At 37.5% G+C, this 18,452-nt stretch overlaps 1 protein-coding gene across 3 annotated transcripts in view; it reads left to right on the top strand.

Annotated features, from left to right (window-relative positions):
• PCTP (phosphatidylcholine transfer protein) overlaps positions 1-18,452 on the top strand; it is a 132,400-nt gene that overhangs the window by 4,199 nt on the left and 109,749 nt on the right. For 2 of the 3 annotated variants that reach the window (XM_030923573.1, XM_010357423.2), the window contains exon 1: positions 17,312-17,553. The exons of the other annotated variant lie outside the window; for it this stretch is intronic. In XM_030923573.1, coding sequence (XP_030779433.1) covers positions 17,413-17,553 — 141 coding nt within the window. In that variant the 5' untranslated portion in view covers positions 17,312-17,412. Of the gene's footprint in view, positions 1-17,311; positions 17,554-18,452 lie in introns of those variants that run through there. 3 annotated transcript variants of the gene reach the window in all.

Genomic DNA, 18,452 nt, shown 5'->3' with positions numbered 1-18,452 from the left:
CAAGTGTACAAAATTAATCTTTTTGTCCCCTGCACTAAAGCACAACATCTAATGCATAGTTAGACATATAATAACACATTTCTCGAGCAAAACTTTATTGATGGACTAGATGTCAGAAGCCCTAGCCAATCTTGATTGGCTCTACTGTTTGCAATGTTGTGACTGTGGACAAATAAGTTAACAGCTCCGTGCTTCAGTTTCCCTTATTTGGAAAAGAAGGGTAATAGTGTCCACCTTGCTTATTTGGGTCATTATGCAGGTATGGGAAAGTATAAAGTGCAGGAAGAAGCCTGGTTACAGTAACGTGACCTAAAGGTTGCTGCTCTCATGTTTGCTTTCTCTGGATAACATTGAAAGTTCAGGGCCACTCACACAATATCATCCACTTTAACAATAGCTGGAAGATTTCATTAATGCAGAACATTATAAATGTAAGAAATCTTATTGAAAATGGTTGAACCTCCAATGGAATGAGACCAACATAACTGTTAAAAGAATTCTTTTAACATAATGCTGTACAACACACTATGAATATCCTAAAGATCAAACACTCTCATCCCTATCCGTTATGCCTCCTGCTAAAGACTCAACCAGGCCCAAATAAGCGAGCCTTCTCTGCTACAGACCTGTATGATTTTCTGTCCTTGAGGAACTGCCAATCCCATTCTTTGCACCCTCTTCTGTCCTCGCTCCTTTCTGCTCTGTGCTGGGACAGCCAGCTGCTTCCTTGCTTCCTGACTCTTAATATCAGTTATAGGAAATTAGCAGGTTTTGCATCTATGGGATGCCTCTCCTATTATTTATTGCCTTCAGGAAGAGCTTTGTCTCTCATTATTTCTTTCTCTGTCTCTATCAGTCTCTCTGTATCTCTGTTTCTCTCTCTCTCTCTCTCTCTCTCTCTCTCTCGCTTTCTCACTCTCTCTTGCTCTCTCTCTGACTCTTTGTCTCTCTCTCTCTCTCTCTCTCTCTCTCTCTCTGATTATTTTACGACTTCCTTTTATACTTGGGCCATTCCATCACTGTTGCCTCCGTGCCATCCCAGCACTGTGGTAAGCTGATTTATGTACAGTATCTCTCTCCCTACTTTTACAGAAATAATTAGCTTCCAGATTGTGTTCAACTAAGAAGGACCCCTGTTGCATGGAAATGTGGACTGTGCTTCTCCCTGCACCACCATCAACCCCTACCCCCCACCAGCTGCAGCTGGTCAGGCTTTCTTGTTAACCATTTCATGCCTCAAACACTTAGAGTACAAAAGCACTTAAAAACTGTAGCATTCTATACAAACGCGTCAAAAACTCCTAAACACGTATACTGATAGTGCAGCAAGAAGACTTGGAAATTATCTAATCTAGTTCTTTCACTTTAGACTTGGGAATATTGAAACCTAAAGAGGTTAAGCGACTTACTCATTACCATTTTCTTTGCGTTTCTAATCATCTCAAAAAGGCAACCTGAATCATTCTGTTATCTTTTTAGTGTATCACAATGGTCCTCTCTTTTAAGCTTAAAATAATAAGTTCCTTTTAGTATAGGCTTTGGAGATGTTTCATCTGAAAGACGTGATAGATGTTGTTTTTAAAACACTGAGTTCTATTTGTTTTTACAGTAGCACGAGGTTTAGAGTAATTAACAAGTTTTTATTTTTTGCATATATTTAGCTATGGGAGAGTATATACCCATTTACTATGGTACATCTATTTATTTATTTAAAATTGTATTGTGCTAAGAACACTTAATATGAGATCTACTTAATTGTTGTTGACTATATTAGAATAAAGTCAGTTTTCTATATTATCCAGTAAAGTATGCTCACTTTGAAAAAATTTTTCAATGTGCATTTTGCTATATTTTTCCTAGAGGCATGGAAATTCTTATTTGAATATTTCCTTTTTAGCTCATTGTATTAGTCTGTTCTCACGATGCTAATAAAGACATGTCTGAGACTGGGTAATTTATAAAGGAAAGAGGTTTTATTGACTCACAGTTCAGCATGACTAGCGAGGCCTCAGGAAACTTACATTCATGGCAGAAGAGGAAGCAAACATGTCTTTTTTCACACGCAGCATCAAGGAGAAGAATGAATGCCCACCGGAGGGGGAAGCTCCCTATAAAACCATCAGATCTCATGAGAACTAACTCACTATTACGAGAACAGGATGGGGAAAACTGCCCCCTTTGATTCAATTATCACCACCTGGTTCCTCCCATGACATGTGGGGATTATGGGAATCACAATTCAAGATGAACTTTGGGTGGAGACACAGCCAACTCATAGTACTCATTAACTTTAATATATCATTTGCTATCCTTTGAAAAAAAAATCCTTCTCAAGGCTGTGTTAATCTGTTTATAACCTATCATTAAACTTTTCAAAATAAATTTTAAATAGGAGACTGCAGTGTATAAAGTATATGTCAGTGCCTGGCATAAACTAGACACTCAATTATTTTTAGTTCCCTATACCCACTAAAAGAATATGTTTTGACTTTCCCTATAAAATAATGCCAAACATTTCGCGATGTGATAGCCAAACTGAAATTAGGCTTCTATGAGCTTTCAGAAATGTTCTTGGATAAATGAGTGAAAAGGAAATAAAAATAACCTTTAAGTGTTAGGAAACCTTTCAATCCAGCTACACACCAGCTTTACCCACTCACTTCTTTCTCTCTTCTGCGCCCTCTACCGACTATCAACTGCAAGTCTGTATTAAATTAGCAAATTTAACTGTTTTGAACAACAACAAAAGCAATTTTCCCCAGCCTGTACCTGAAAGTCATTAAAACACAAATTATTGCTTTAAAGAGTCATGATGTCTTTTTTCTATTTTTAGTGGCACCAGGAAAACCTAGCTATAACGTAAAAAATGAAATAATATAGATAAACCTAAGTAGAAAATAAAAATCACGTCAACTCCACCTTCAATAGAGCTACCAATACTTTTTATATCTTCACTCTATCTTCTCTACATAATATGCATGTTATTTTTCTTACAAAAATAGGATTATATTGTATATAATTTGTATAAATTTTCTCTTTTTGTATTAACTATCCATGGCAAACTCTTTCCATGTCAATAAATGGATCATCAGAAATGGCTACATCGTATTCCATTGCAAGGAAGTCCCACAATATCTTTGTGGGCACATATTAAGTCTGTTTCCAGCTTTTCTTGTTGCTTTTAAAAAAATTTCCTCTCGTGTCTCATCTTCTCCATGAATATATGATAGAAGCTAGGGCCAAGAGTGATAATAATTAATCTCGGGGGCTACAAATGACACAAGTCACAATATACACACTCTTTTGTTAAATACTTCTGCGTCATTCCATTTCCTGTACTGCTTATTCTTTCCTACTAAATTGCATCCAAATATGCAGTATTGGGTGCACATTTAGTGTGCACACAATAGTGAATATTTTGTAAAGATTTAAATTTTTTTCTCAATAAGATTCAAGAAGACTTTTCACCTCCAAAAATGAGAGTTGACAGTCATGAAGAAGGTAAAATCTCAATACATAAAAATAAGAAAAAGATAAGAAATAAGGGCTCCTAATCCAAGGGGGATTTAGTCTATGCAAAGTAGAAATTCCAGAGAATATAATGGAACAGAAAGAACACAAGGTGAAAACAATAGAAGAAGAAGATTTTCAGTCAAAGAAATATTTAAATTTGATACTTAAAAAGATTAACTGAAAAGAAATGGAAAAAATATCCCCACATTTCTAGGTATATCCAGGCAAAATTCTTGAATATAAAAGACAAAACTTTCTATAAGAATCAAGGTTTAAAAGCCTCGTATATTCTATAAGGGAATAGAAGTCAAGCCATTTTCCCCAAAGCTGAATGCCAAGCAGTCACTGTTTACAGAATTTTGGACATGAAATCAAATTAGGAATTTATGAATAGTGCCTATGTAGTTTACAAGTCAGTACTCAAAGTAAGCAATAAAGTCACGCTTTAAAAACATTTTACAAATGTAAAACTATAGTTCTTTACAGAGAACATGCATGTTTTAAACCACAATAATATTAATCCAGATTTTTATTCCAAGGTATAAGCAAATCCAGGAAACGGCAGATGTTAGTGAGAGGAAGTATAAACTTACCATATTTATTTTACACAGAGAAAATTAGCAATAGTTTTTTCTGTATACTAACATGCATGATCTATCTATTCAAAACCTAAAAGTAACTATTAATAAGATTTTCTCTTCTTCTTAAAATAATTTCATTTCTTCATTTCTAACGTTCCTTCTTTTGAAAGACAGTCATATAGGATGGATATCTTCTATTTTAGTTATCTATTCCTGCATAATAAACCACCCCAAATATCAGTGGCTTAAAAGAACAACGTGACTGCTCATCTCTGCTCCAGATAGTGTTAGCTGGGACAGCCCAACAGGATTGGATGGGTGAGTGCGAGGATCTACTTTCAAGAGGGCGCCTTGATATATATGGCTGGCAAGTTGGTGTTAACTGCGGCTAGGGAGCTCAGGCTCCAGAGTTGTTGAGACCAGGCTGTTGGTCAGGCGCTTTGGATGTCCTCCAAGGCATCCTCTTCACAAGATGCTTGGGCTTCCTCCTGGGGTGGTATCTGGGTTCTAGGTTCTAAAATGATGTCCGAGTTCTGACTTTGTAGGCAAAGAGTTTGAATTGTATTTAATGCACTGTCAAGTCATTGGAGAGTTTTAGGGCGAGAGTGGCATGATCTCTGGGTTCTGAGAGAGCTCCAAAAGAAACAGGAAGCTGTTTCATCTTTTATGACCAAGTCTTGGAGGTCACCGAACATCACTTCTGATGTAGTCAGAAGAGTCTGCTCCAACTTACGGTGAAGGGACATAGGCTCTACCTCTTGGTGAGAGGAGTGTTAAAGTCATATGAGAGATTTTGTGGGAAGAGAAATACTGTTGTGGCCATTGTTGAAAAATACAGTGAGTTCATCTTGAAAATGCTAAAGGAAAAAACTTTTTTTCTAAATTTTAAATTTAATTTTATGTTTTTAGAGATGGATTTCACTCTGTCACTCAGGCTGACACAAGCATAACTCATTATAACCTCCAATTCCTGAGCTCAAGTGATCCTCCTGCCTCAACCTCCCAAATAGCTGGGACTATAGACCCGAGCCACCGTGTCTGGCACAAAAAAGTATTTTTAAAATCCCCAAATAGATGCCCTTATTTGGCTTCGTGGTTATGAGAAATGCCTTGGAATAGAGGGATCTGGATTTGAATCCCATTTGTAATATTTACTTTCTGTGTATCTGTAGAGATGTCCTTTAGTCTTCTTAAACCTAAATGTTTCATTTAAACCTGTTAAGTGGAAATATTGATACTTAATTCACTGGGTTCATAGTGAGATAATATACTTTTAAGTACTGAGCATAGTCACTGACACATATTATACAGTCAATAAATGGTACTCTTTTGTTTCTTGTTTTTTTTTTTTTTTTTTTTTTTTTTTTTCTTAAAATAGAGTCTTACCCCGTTGCCCAGGCTGGAGTGCAATGGCGCGATCTTGGCTCACTGCAACTTCCGCCTCCTAGGTTCAAGCGATTCTCCTGCCTCAGCCCCCTTAGTAGCTGCGACTGCAGGCGCGCATCACCACGCCCGGCTAATTTTTTGTATCTTTAGTAGAGACGAGGTTTCACCATGTTGGCCAGGCTGGTCTCAAACTTCTAACCTCGTGATCTGCTCACCTCGGCCTCCCAAAGTGCTGGGATTACAGGCGTGAGCCACCGTGCTTGGCCTAAATGGTAGTTTTTAAAACGACAAGAAAGACTGCGATACTACTGTTTACATTGCTTGGGAGTTCTAGCCCAGTGATTGTCAAGTTTGTTTTCATCAGTAGAACCCTTTGCCTCTCTGGCCAGGTGCAATGCCTGTAATGCTAGCACTTTGGAAAGCCAAGATGGGAGGATGGCTTGAGGCCCGAAGTTTGAGACCAGCCTAGGCAACACAGCGAGATCCTCATCTCTACAAAATAAATAAATAAAAACTTTTGCTTCTCTTAGACACTTCTTCAGCGTCTGCAGAAAACCAACAACTTAGCTTTTATTTGTAAAGCAAAGAAGAGAGAGCCTAGAGCTCTGTACCTGCTAGTTTACCCTACCTCCTACAAAGACACCAGGAGCATCTGCTGAGAGATTATGAAAACCATTGTTTCGGCCCAGCTCATTTAATAGCATGGGAAAGAAAAATGATGGGTACAGCTATTAGAAAAGCTATGATAAAGTTATCTCCTTTACCCCTTACTGTCTATTTAGAAAACAAAATAAGTTTTCTAATAAGTTTGTCTATTTAGAAAACAGGAAACCAACTTAAAAACTAATAGAACTAAGAAAAGAATTAAGTTTGGTGACTAATTCACTTATTTATAAATGATAAATTTATAAATGATAAATGAAACACGTATTTATAAATAAATGTGTGTATATATATACACACACACACACATATATATCTCTAGCTCTAGATCCAAATCTCTCTCCCTCTGTATGGACATATATATGTATATATTCTAGATACATATCCAGAATTCTTATATTATTTAACTCAATAGATATTTGCATACTTATTATGTGCCAGGTGTTTGCTAGTGACCCAGGAAGCTGTGGTGAGTGGGGTAGCAGGTCTCACTGTCCAGCTTGTGCTCTGATGCGGGAGACAGACACTTAACTAATTACTGAGATTAGTGTTGGAAAGCAATTAATATTTATTTATTTATTTATTTATTTATTTATTTACTTATTTACTTTTTATTGTTTTCCTCCTACCCCCACTGGGGTACAAGTCCAATAATAAATGCAATACATTTCATGCAAGAAGAAAAGAAAAGGCTGAAAAAAACAAGAGTTGGGAAAGGGTTGGGGCTAGGGGAGGAGAGTCTATGGAAGGAGTGCTCAAGCTGATACCCAAAGGGTAAGGATGGGTGAAGTGCTGAGGAGGAAAGGTGAAGTGGAGAGAACAGCCTGGGGGTTGGGGGGGGATGTTGAAAAGAGAACACAGGACTTTGTAGGCAAGGAGTCTGAATTATATTTAATGCTCTGTGATGTCATGGGAGGATTTTAGGGAGGGTGTGGCATGATCTCCTTAGCATTTTAACACAGCTCTTTCTGTCTCTGTGTAGGGAGTGGATCCAGCAGGGAGATGTCAGAAGGTCACTGAATCATCAGGGCAACATTGATAGTGGCTTCAGCTGGTTGGGCGGTACAGATAGAAAGAAATGAACAGATTTCAGCTATATGGGAAGTATAAATGTTTCAATTGTTGACAAATCAGATATAGGGTTTGAAGAAAGCAAAAAAATATAGTTGTAAGGTTTTCAAACTTCCAAACAAACCTGATTTGTCCTCATGGACATACAACCTTAGAGATAAAGCAAGTAGGAGGCACCCAAATAAGTTATCTTCCCTGGTGGAAGTGGTCTATATTAAGTCTGCTGAAGTCACCTGGAGCATAGTCGACTTTCCCAGAGAAAGACAGCCAGGACTCTGATCCAAACTTGAGACCTCCACTATAAAGAGAAGATTTCAGGTGCAGGAAAAAAGGCACTGATATTTATGCTGATTAGTATGAGGGTGCAGTTCTGTAGTCTGGGGATCACAGCCCAAGTGTAACTCTAGACTTTCGGGCTGAAATATCCTGGTGTTGAACTTGGATCTCCTGCCATGATGAATCAGGGAGCGGAAGGGACTTCGTAATACAATACATCCAGCTTGTCTGTGGAATCCCGTTACTGGAAGAAAGGTGAATGATGACTTTATTCTCTGATCCCTTCCAGGATTCAAACAAACCTAGTGTTCTGAACTGTCAATTTTATTTAGTAAGTTTCACATAAAGTATCTGTATTAACAGGCAAAACTGTAAACTCATCTTTCCTAACATCTGATTTTCGTTCTTATTTTACTTATGTTAGCAGGCTAAATATACGATGGACTCTCAGTCTTCATGGATGTATGACAACATGGTTTGACTAACTGAATAACAAAGTTATTATCCAGCGTATCCTTGTGCCTCAATTCCCTCATCTATAAAGTGAAAGTGGTAGACTCGATAATACATAACATGTACCTAAAATGATTTCTCCATTTCGTTGTTTGTGTTCATGTGTTTACAGGGACTACTGGTTAAGGATGAGATATTGCATCTGATACATCTTTGTCCTCTACAACAGCCATTATGGCCATGAAACCATAAAAATTCATACTGAAGGAGCTTTCAGATGTAGCCTTTAATGTATTCTTTTATCTATTAGTGTACTCACTCATTTGACAAATATTTATTAATGATACACAATTGTCAAATGAGTGAATACATAAATAAGAAAGAGAATACATTAAAGGTGATATCTGAAATATTTTTCAGCATGACATTATATGACATTTATGGCTATAATGGTTCATAAAAAGCCTTTTGGTAATGAAGACCTTTATAAATGTAATGGGGTTAGAAGCTATGTTCACTGCTTCATGCCTGCAGATTTGACATCCATAATAGGCGCCCAAAACATGAGAAAGGGGGCTCTAAAATCTCACAGAACTGACTCTAAACCCCAGCTCTGCCTTTGACCTGCCCATGAGACCTTGGACAAGTTATTTCACTTCTCTAAACTTCAGTTTCTTCCTGTGCAACCTGGAGATTATAATAGAACTGACTTCGCAGTGGCATTGTTGGGATTAAATGCAAACACTTAGCATAGTTCCTGGTCCATAATGAGTACTCGGCAGGCTTAAACTATTATTAACTGACTGTTGCAAGTTATTTTATTAGCTTTAGAGGCCAGCAACAGTGATCTCTAAAGCTTATAAAATGACATTTTTTTTTTATTTTTGCTTCTCCATTGCCCTACCATGATAAAACTCTAGTATTTGTGTGTGTGTGTGTGTGTGTGTGTGTGTGTGTTTGTGTGTGTGTGGTATGTGTGTGTGTGTGATGTATTCTCACTTTGTTCCCCAGGTGGGAGTGCAGTGATACGATGTTGGCTCACTGTAACCTCTGCCTCCCGGGTTCCAGAGATTCTCCTGCCTCAACCTCCTGAATAGCTGGGATTACAGGTGTTCTACTGTACTTTAATAGGAGTAGACATTCAATAGTGTAAGTTGAATAGACTAGAACTAAACAGATTTGGGTGGCAATTGAAACATTAAAATTGGTTCTGCTGCAGAATTTAGAAATGCCTATCAAGTGTTCACTTTCACTTTTCAGAGTGCTTTTGCTCATATTATCTGTGAGAAAGTGAGAAGTTCTGATCTTACCCAGATGTTTTTTCTGTGATACCACCTATTTCTTTCTCAATTGCTTGGTGCATAATAGCTTTTACTAGTAAATAAGAACAGATCTAGCAGCCTCCCCTTAGCCATGGTTTCCTTTTCCCAGGTTTCAGTTACTTGTCAACTGAGGTCTGAAAATATTCAATGGAAAAATTCCAGAAATAAAAGAATTCATAAGTTTTAAATTGTGTGCCATTCTGAACAGCATGGTGAAATCTTGCACCACCTCACCCCCTTCCACCTGGGACATGAATTATTCCTTTGTCCAGTGTATCCACTCTGTGTACATGAAGTGACTCACCTGCTGGAAGGAAGGCAGCTCAGTTATCAGATTGTCATGATAATTCGGTGTCTTTCTTCAAGTAACCCTTATTTTACTTAATTATCCCATTTGATTATTAGTTATTGTTATTAATGTCTTACTGTGCATAATGTATGAATTAAATTTTATCATAGGTATGTACAGGTAGGGAAAAACATAGTGTATATAGGGGTCAGTAAAGAAAAATCATAGTGTATGTAGGGTTCAGTACTATCCATGGTTTCTGGTACCCACGGGGGGGGTCTTGAAACACATCCCCTGAGGATAAGGGGGGACTACTGTATACTTACAGTATACTTTTAGTATCTCAATGTCTTTAAAAATTTTTATCAACAGGTAATGCACTTGTGTTCTCTGTGCAGTTAGACATCTGTGAACGTTTATTCATTCATTTTTAATAGCATTCCAAAATGGTGTTTTTCTTCTGCTATTTTTTGCCTTACAGTTATACCATTATTAGAATTTTTAAATTTAAATTATGTATAATTCAAAAACACCAAAAAGGGCAGATAGTAATAGAACATTCATGAACTCACCACCCAGCATATACATTAATATTATGCCTTATTTAGTTCACAATGTTTTAAAGAAATAAAATATTACAGCTACCATTGAAGTTAATCTGAATCCTTCCTATTGACATTTTAAACACTTCAGGGCATACGTATAGTTTATAAACAGTGTAAAATTTCTTATCCCATATATCCTTCTGTGACCTGCTTTTTTCATTTAACAGTTTTCAAGATTTATCCATGACACTCAAGTATATATATTTTTTATTTCAAAAACTATCAGATGAACATATTTATTTATTTGCTCTGTGGTTGTTGGATATTTATGTTGTTTCCAAGTTTTTGCCACTGAAATAATGTGCATTCTTATGCAATATTATCAGTTCTCTCAGGTATACTCAAAAGTGGAACTGCTGGATCAGACTGTGTGTATTCTCACATTTAATACGTCTTGTTAGGTTGTTTTTAAAACTACTATTTGCACTTTAACCAGAATGTTTTATGCTGGAACTTTCATTTCCCTGAAAATTCACCAATACCTAAAGTCAGATTTTAAAGTTTTTGCCAATTTTCTGTAAATGAAATGGTACAATTGATTTTGCATTTTTCCAATTACTGTGTAAGTAGACCAGCTTTTCCTTGTTTATATGCTGTTTGGGTTTTTTTTCCCCACTGTTCATATTTTCAGTTGCATTATTTGGGCTTTCTTATTGATTTCTAAAATTTCATTGTATATTTTCAATATTGATCCTTTGTTGGCTATGTGAGTAACAAATATCTTCTGCCAATCGATGTGATGGATTTTAATTTATTTATAGTGTATAATTGAACAGAAACTCTTGCTTTTTAAAGTAGGCAATAATTAATCTTTTATGGTTTGTTCTGTGTTGTGTCTTTAAGATTTTTTTTCACTTTTAGATCATAAAGTTTTACTCCTATATTATAATTTAAAAGTTTCCACGTTTTGTCTTATGCAGTTGGTTCTTTATATATCTGAAATTTCCATTTTTGTATGATAGGATACAGGAATATAATTTTAAAAATGATAGCCAGTTGTTCCAACAGCAGTTTTAAAATTGTCCATCCTTGCTTATGTACTGTTTCAAAACGTACATGGACTTGATTATGGATAGAAAGCTGTTACATGAGTTTTTTTAAAATCATTTTTTCCCTAGCCCTAGGTCAATATTATATTATTTTCTTCATGATAAATCCTAATATCTTATAGGGAATATTTTTATTTTTTCCCTCTTATGTTAAAAATTGCTCTTCTATGTTTTCAAATCACTTGACATTTAACACTTTCTTATAAATTTTGGAATTGGCGTGTCAAGTTCCTTGAACACCCTTTATGGGATTCTATTTAAATACCATTGGATTTATAGTTTGGATAGATAGAAATGGTGCTTAAATATTAAATATCTTAAGCCATGTGTATAGTATCAGTGAGAGGTCAGTGCAGAAAACAAACACTCTCTAGGTATCTAAGCAGAAATGAATTTAATACAGAGAGTTATGGGCTAGCTCCTGGAATAAGTATGTGTTTGTTCTGTTTCCAAATATATACGGGGCAGAAACTGGCTATTTTTGTTTGTTTGCTCCTTCTTCTTCTTCTTTTTCTTTTTGCACTGTCATTGGAGAACAATACTGATTCTTCTGTATTTGTTGAAGACATCCTTTGTGGCTTACAAGATTGCCAATTTTAGTGAAAGTTTTATGAGGATTTGCAGATGTTAGGTGTGTTCTACTTATTGAGTATGAGGTTCTATAGATGACCTTTAGATCAAGCACGTTGAGTTTTATGCTGAAATCTTCCCTATCTACCAGTTTTTTTGTCTGCTTGGTCAATTTCCTAAAAACGAGTCTTAAAATGTTCCACCGTAATTATGAATTTGTTGATTTCTCCTTATACTGATGGTAATTTTTGCCTTACGTATTTGAGATTAAGCTGTAAAATGAATATATACAAATTTAAGCATTCTGAATACCTGAAGAGTTGTCCTTTTATCATTAACTCAGAAACTTCTATTAACCTTTTTCTTTTAAAGTCCGTTTAGTCTGATATTTTAGGAGTCACACAAGCTTTCTTTTGTTTCAGATTTACTTATATATGTTTTCCATACCTTTAACTTCACATTTCTGTGTAATTATGTTTTAGTTATGGTCTCTTATAAATACATATATCTGGGTTTTTCCGAAATTTTTATTCTGAATAATTTCAAATATGCAGAAAAGTTGAAGAAATAGAAAAGAAAAGCCTGTCTACCTTTCATCTAAATTTATCAATTATTTAGTTTTGTCACTTTTGCTTCTCTATCTATGTATCAATCACACTTTTTTTCAGTGGAACCATTTGAATGTAAGATCCAAGTATCATGCTGCTTCACCCCTAAATGATTCAGCATTCATTTCTCAAGAATAAGAACATTCTTCCACTCAACCACAATAGCATTTTTTACACCTACAAAGTTAACAATAGTTTTATAATATTTTCTAAAAGTGGTGCATAAACAAATACCCCCAATTATCCCAGAAATGCCTTTTAATGGCTTTTTCCTAATCCATGATTCAAGATTTACACATGACACATAATTGTTATTTCCCTTGACTTTTAGAATAATTTCTTTCATATTGACTTGTTTTACCAGTTATTTTGAGAAATATTCCACTTACTGGATTTATCCGATTGGTGTCTTACGACTAGTTACAAGTTAGACATTTTAGCAAAAATGTTTAGATGATGTTATAAACTTATTGCATCACGTCATGGAGTCTGTGATATCAGTTGTCCCACTATTTGTGATGCAATTGATAACCTGGTTAAAGTGGCAACCACTAGATCTTCCCATTATAAAGTTACACTTTCCTGTCTGTAAGTAGTAAGTAATCAACACGTGATGCTTTGCAATCAAATGAAAAGTCTAATCTGCATGTCCTTTCACCCAGTGGTTGCAGCATCCATTTATGATCCTTGCCTAAATCTATTAATTATATTCATATGGGGGTCAAAGAATGCAAGTTTTCAAATTTTGACATTCTTTCTACCTGAATGTTTTGGCATTTTTTTCTAAAGAAGAAGCTTTTCTCCTCTCTGCCTTCCCTATTTTTCTTCCCTACTTTTTAAAAAATTGAGTAACACTGTGGACACATGGATTTCTTTATAAATTCAGTATTTTATAATCTATTACTGTAACTATTCTTTGTGATCTCAAGTTTCCCAAAATTTGGAGAATGGGAACTCTTTCAAGTCAACTACCATATCTTTTTGACATAACTGTAATTGTCTTTGAACATCTCCTTATTTGCAGGCACAATATGTTTTAGGCTTACTTTAGAAGTTCCCTGCCCCAGTTCTAGAATCAGTCTTTTTTCCAAGAACCTTTTAGTAGACAATGATATATAGAAGCCAATAACTGGGCCACAGGTGTGCTCAATGCTAATGATGTGACACTGCTTCTAGGCTACCAGATCATTTTAATGGACAGAGCAAGGAACACCCACTCACGCACACCCACCCACACACACACACTGAATTGTGCTGCATTGGTGAATATATCACAGCTTTTATCCATTCACCCATTAAAGGTCATTTGGGTTGTTTCCAGTTTTGGGCTAATACGAATAAAGCTTCCATGAACACTTGTGTACAAGTCAATGTTTGGACAATGCTTTATTTTTTTCTCTTGGATGAATACCTAGGAGTATGATGATTGGATTGTATGGTAAGTGTATGCTTAACTTTTTTAAAAATTGTGAGTTTTTCAAAGCATTTGTACTGTTTTCATTTTTACTAGCAATGTATGAGAGTTCTAGTTCCTCAGCATCCTTGCCAACACTTGCTTTTATTAATCTTTTTAATTTTATCTATTCTAAAATAGCCATAGTGGCACCTCATTGTGATTTTAATTTACAGAACGCTATTGACTGATGTTGTTGAGCATCTCTTCATATTCTTATTTGCCACCAGTATATATTTTTTGGTGAAGTGTGTGTTTAAAAAATTTTTTTTTTACCTATTTTTATTGGGTAGTTTTTTTTTTTATTGTTGAGTTTTGAGAGTTCATATCCTTAAAGTTTAATATGCACAGTTGAACTAAACAACATTGAAGTTAATATCTTGCATCTGCCTCCTAAACACAACTCTGACCTTGCCCTCCCTTGTTCCCAGTTTCTGGAGGTTAGAATTTTAGTTCCATTTCATTTTTATATGTGCCTTTTTATTTCTGTATTCTCCCCCACCCATCCCATCCCCTAGCCTCTTTATTCTCTACTTATGGGGCTTCGGTCAGAAGTGTTTGGCCTTTTCAATATGTCCTTCATGTCTCTTAATTACTCTTTCATGTTTTCCATTTTTTTATACCTCTGTTCTGCTTCCTGGGGAATTTACTCACCACAGCTACTTTCTTATTCCCTGATCTCTCTTGAACTGTGGTAGGGCAACTCTTTTACCTCTCTTCTAAGTTTTTAATTTTAATAACTATATTTTCTATTTATGGAGGGTCTACTTAGTTATTTTTCAAGTCAATGTCTTCTCTTCCCCACCTGCATTCTGAATCAAATAAAAGGTAGATGCTAATCAGACACTGGATCAGCATTTCACCTTTATTACAAATAAAGCTGCTTGGAGAACAGGGCTTGGATTTTTGGCAACAACAGAATTATAACACTCTGCCTATAATCAAACTTGCCCTCCAGGCACAGGCATCATTAGGAAACCTGGATTCTGGTGTCAGAGCCTGTCCTCTTGAGTCTACTATATAACCTAGGGCAGGTGAAAATGCATATTTTCTACGAGTAGACAGTTGCCAAAAAGGAAGAGCCAGAAGGGTTGATCTAGATATGACCAGTAGTTCTTTCTCCCAAACTCATCAACTACAGTCATGCATACCATAATAACATTTTGGTCGATGTTGGATTGCATAGATAGTGATGGTCCCTTACAATTATAGCACCATATTTTTATTTTACTTTTCTATGTTAATTAGGTTTAGATACACAAATACCGTTGTGTTACAATTGCCTTCAGTATTCAATACAGTAACCTGCTGTACAAGTTTGTAGCCCAGGAACAAGAGGCTCTACCATATAGCCCACATATGTATTAGGCTCTACCATCTGGGTTTGTGTAAGTGCACTCTATGATGTATGCTTTAGGATGCAATTGCCTGATGACACATTTCTCAGAATATATCCCTGTCGTTAAGCAATGCATGACTGCATTTAAATCACCCATCTTCTCCAGAGTAGGAGTTGAGCAGATGAGTGAGGCCAAACATATTTCCCTAATGGAAGTTCTTCCACAGGGAAACATTGCATGGGGAGGTGGAGTGAGGACCAGTCATCCATTGTAAGAATATCCAGGAGCTGGTGTTGCTGACTTTCATTCTCTCATCCCTTTCTGAAACCTGGAAGTACCCTTTTTCACTTTTCAGCTAAGGTATGTATTTACAACTATTTTCAACACGTTTTCACCAACATTTCCATGTTTGAAGCCAGGAGCATCAGCTGCCATTTTGCCAGAAGTTCTTTCAGAGTTTTTTTTTTTTTTTTTCACAAAGGAAACAGGCTATTAAGGCAATTGCTCAAGAACAGGCCTTCTTGGATCCCTTTCCAAGCTGTGTTTAGACTTTAGAGATACCATAAAATATTTCCTAACATTATTCTTTCATTAACTGTAATAAAATAACTGAGTGTAAATCTCAGCATATTCAAGGGTATATTTATTTTTCTCCTGAGTTTAATAGGCAACACACTTTTAAACACATACAATAAATATAGTTTGAATTGCATGCCTTATATCTTGCATGATGTCATTTGTGCTCTTATGCTTGTCTCCATTAGTCTATTGCTATACAGTAATACAGCTTTATCAAATCAAACCTTTATAATGTATTCCTTGAAGATACTTGAAAATACTTCATAACCAAGAGTTTTTTTACACAATTGCTTTTTCAAGCAATGAATTTCGATTTAAATAAAATACAGATTTACAAAACATAGAAAATTTACAAGGCATTATAAAACAGTTGGAAAGTATGTCAAGTCTAAACTTTTGTGCATTTAGTCTAGGAAAATTTCACATCTCTCTTTCCACACCTATAAAACAAAACAGAACCAGGACTGACTTGAGGAAAGCAAGTATTTATCTCTGCTGTTTCTAACTAAGGAAGCTGTCAAATGTGATCATTTGCCTGACTGGAAATTCACATAAATGAAGAGTTTGCCATCAACTTTCTTTCAAGTAAGGAAAGAAAAACATTTCAATATAGTTAATGCAAAACAAGTGGAAATTTTTATTGAGCATTTACTTGGACAGGCACTGTGCAAAATTATTCCTTGTCCAACCACCTCCTCAGCTGTAACTGGTAGCACAATTCTTGACCCATTTTACAGATTAGGAAACATGAGTTTTCAGAGTTTATTGGCACTCATGTGGCTGTTACATCGTTTTGATGTTTAAACGACCTACTTTATTCGAAGTCAGGTAGTACAGTCTGCTGATGGGAAATACAGTATTACCCAAGGGACTTCAAAGAAACAAGAAGATGTGTGAGTTGCACAGTGAGCTAAATTATGCAAGTTGCATTAATCCTAGGTGTATGACACCTAGTATGACACATTTCTGATCAGTTTCTACCCTCTAGGATGGCAACAACCTTGTAGATCCATTATGGATTAGGTTTCTAAACTGTTTTGGTGTCATGAACCCCTTGAGTCTTCTGGTGAATCCAATGGACCTTGTCTCAGAATAATGTTTTAAAATGTATAGCAGAAAGAAGAGAAATTATATTGAAATACAGTTCTGCCATTTGACCCCTTCGGATTTTTCCAGTGTTTCTACTCTGCCCACCTCTCCTCTCGCGTCTACCAAACAGGCTTTCCTCTACTTTATTTAGAAAGGAAAATGAGAGACACTCAAACAGCTCTGTAGATTATGGGGGTAACGGAGTATGAGATGGGCTACTGAGGAGGTGTTTTTGAGGTGACATCACTGTCTCCCTTCCTCTTCCTTTTCCCTTCCCTCTGAAAGCTTCCTCACTTCTCTAGCTCTTCCTTCCTTCCCCACATCAAGTCCAATTTTTCTCCTTTTACTTCTCCTCTATCCTCCTCACTCCTTGCTCAGTCCCGCCCACTTTTCTAGGCCCGCCCCTCCAGGGCCCCACCCTCAGGCCGCTCCTCCAGTCTAGGCCCCGCCTCCTCCTCAGTTTCCTGTCAATGACGCTGGGGCCGCACGGTCGCCCCGCCCCGAGGCCCACAACAAGGGTGTCCGCGGCCTGTCCTCCACGCGGAGGAGCCCAGACTGCGGAAGGATGGAGCTGGCCGCGGGCGGCTTCTCGGGGGAGCAGTTCCGGGAGGCCTGCGCCGAGCTCCAGCAGCCCGCTCTGGCCGGGGCCGACTGGCAGCTTCTAGTGGAGACCTCGGGCATCAGCATCTACCGGCTGCTAGACCAGGTAGCTGCCAACCCGCTGGAGGACCGCGGGGCCTAGAATGCGCCGGGGTCGACCTCCCCGCAGGGAGCGCGGGGCGGCAGTCGCGGAAGGGACAGGGGCGGGTCTTCTCCGGCTCAGGGAGGAGCTCCGCCCGGACCCTGTCTCAAGTTCTGGAGCTAGCGCATGGGCGGTGCCTCCAAGTGACTGCGTGCAGATCCAGGGAAGTTGGAAAGTCATAGGAGTTCAGCCTCAGGTCAGGCCCGATGGGGCATGTAGTTAGTTAGAAGTTAATGACAGTTGAAACGTGGGTAAGCTGGTTCCTAGGCCCGTGCACACGTCTGCAAGGGACGTTGATCCTCACTCTCCAATGCGTGGCATATGGGGGTCTGGGGGTGGGTGAGGGGCGGTATCTTGGGGCTTGGATATAGGAGGAAAAGAAACAGAACTTTAAAAGGACTGGATGTGCAGGGTGGTGAGTGTCGGGGTTGGCGAGAAGGGCCCTGCTATTTTAGTGACTCGTTTCTTTTGGTTGCTGACCCTTCCTTCCTGGTTGCACTTGGTAAGTTGAGTCCGAAGCTTCAGGCAGAAGGAGTAAAGACGTAGGAGGAACGGGATTGGTTGTTAAAGTCTTTGCAACCAGTTAGCCATCCAGGTGGAAGGCATTGCCCCTGAGGCCTGTCATCCAAGGCTTGTTATCAGTTGCTTTGTGTAATAGTCGCAGCATGGCAAGTAAGTAGGTTAAAAGTCACCTGCAGGCAATGTGGGTGAAATTGAAGTTTCCTAATACAGGATCAGGGTATTATAGTGTTAGAGTTAGGAGGATACCTCATGCTCACCTGGTTAAACACCAAGTTTCATAGGTGAAAGCAACAGACCTCGAGGGTGAAGTCACTCCTGAAAGGGCCCAGATAAGTGAATAC

Source organism: Rhinopithecus roxellana, chromosome 19 (genome assembly GCF_007565055.1).
Source record: "Rhinopithecus roxellana isolate Shanxi Qingling chromosome 19, ASM756505v1, whole genome shotgun sequence".
Classification (NCBI taxonomy): Eukaryota; Metazoa; Chordata; class Mammalia; order Primates; family Cercopithecidae; genus Rhinopithecus; species Rhinopithecus roxellana.
The sequence above is the reverse complement of the archived record's forward strand: the minus strand, read 5'-3'. Positions and strand labels throughout refer to the sequence as shown.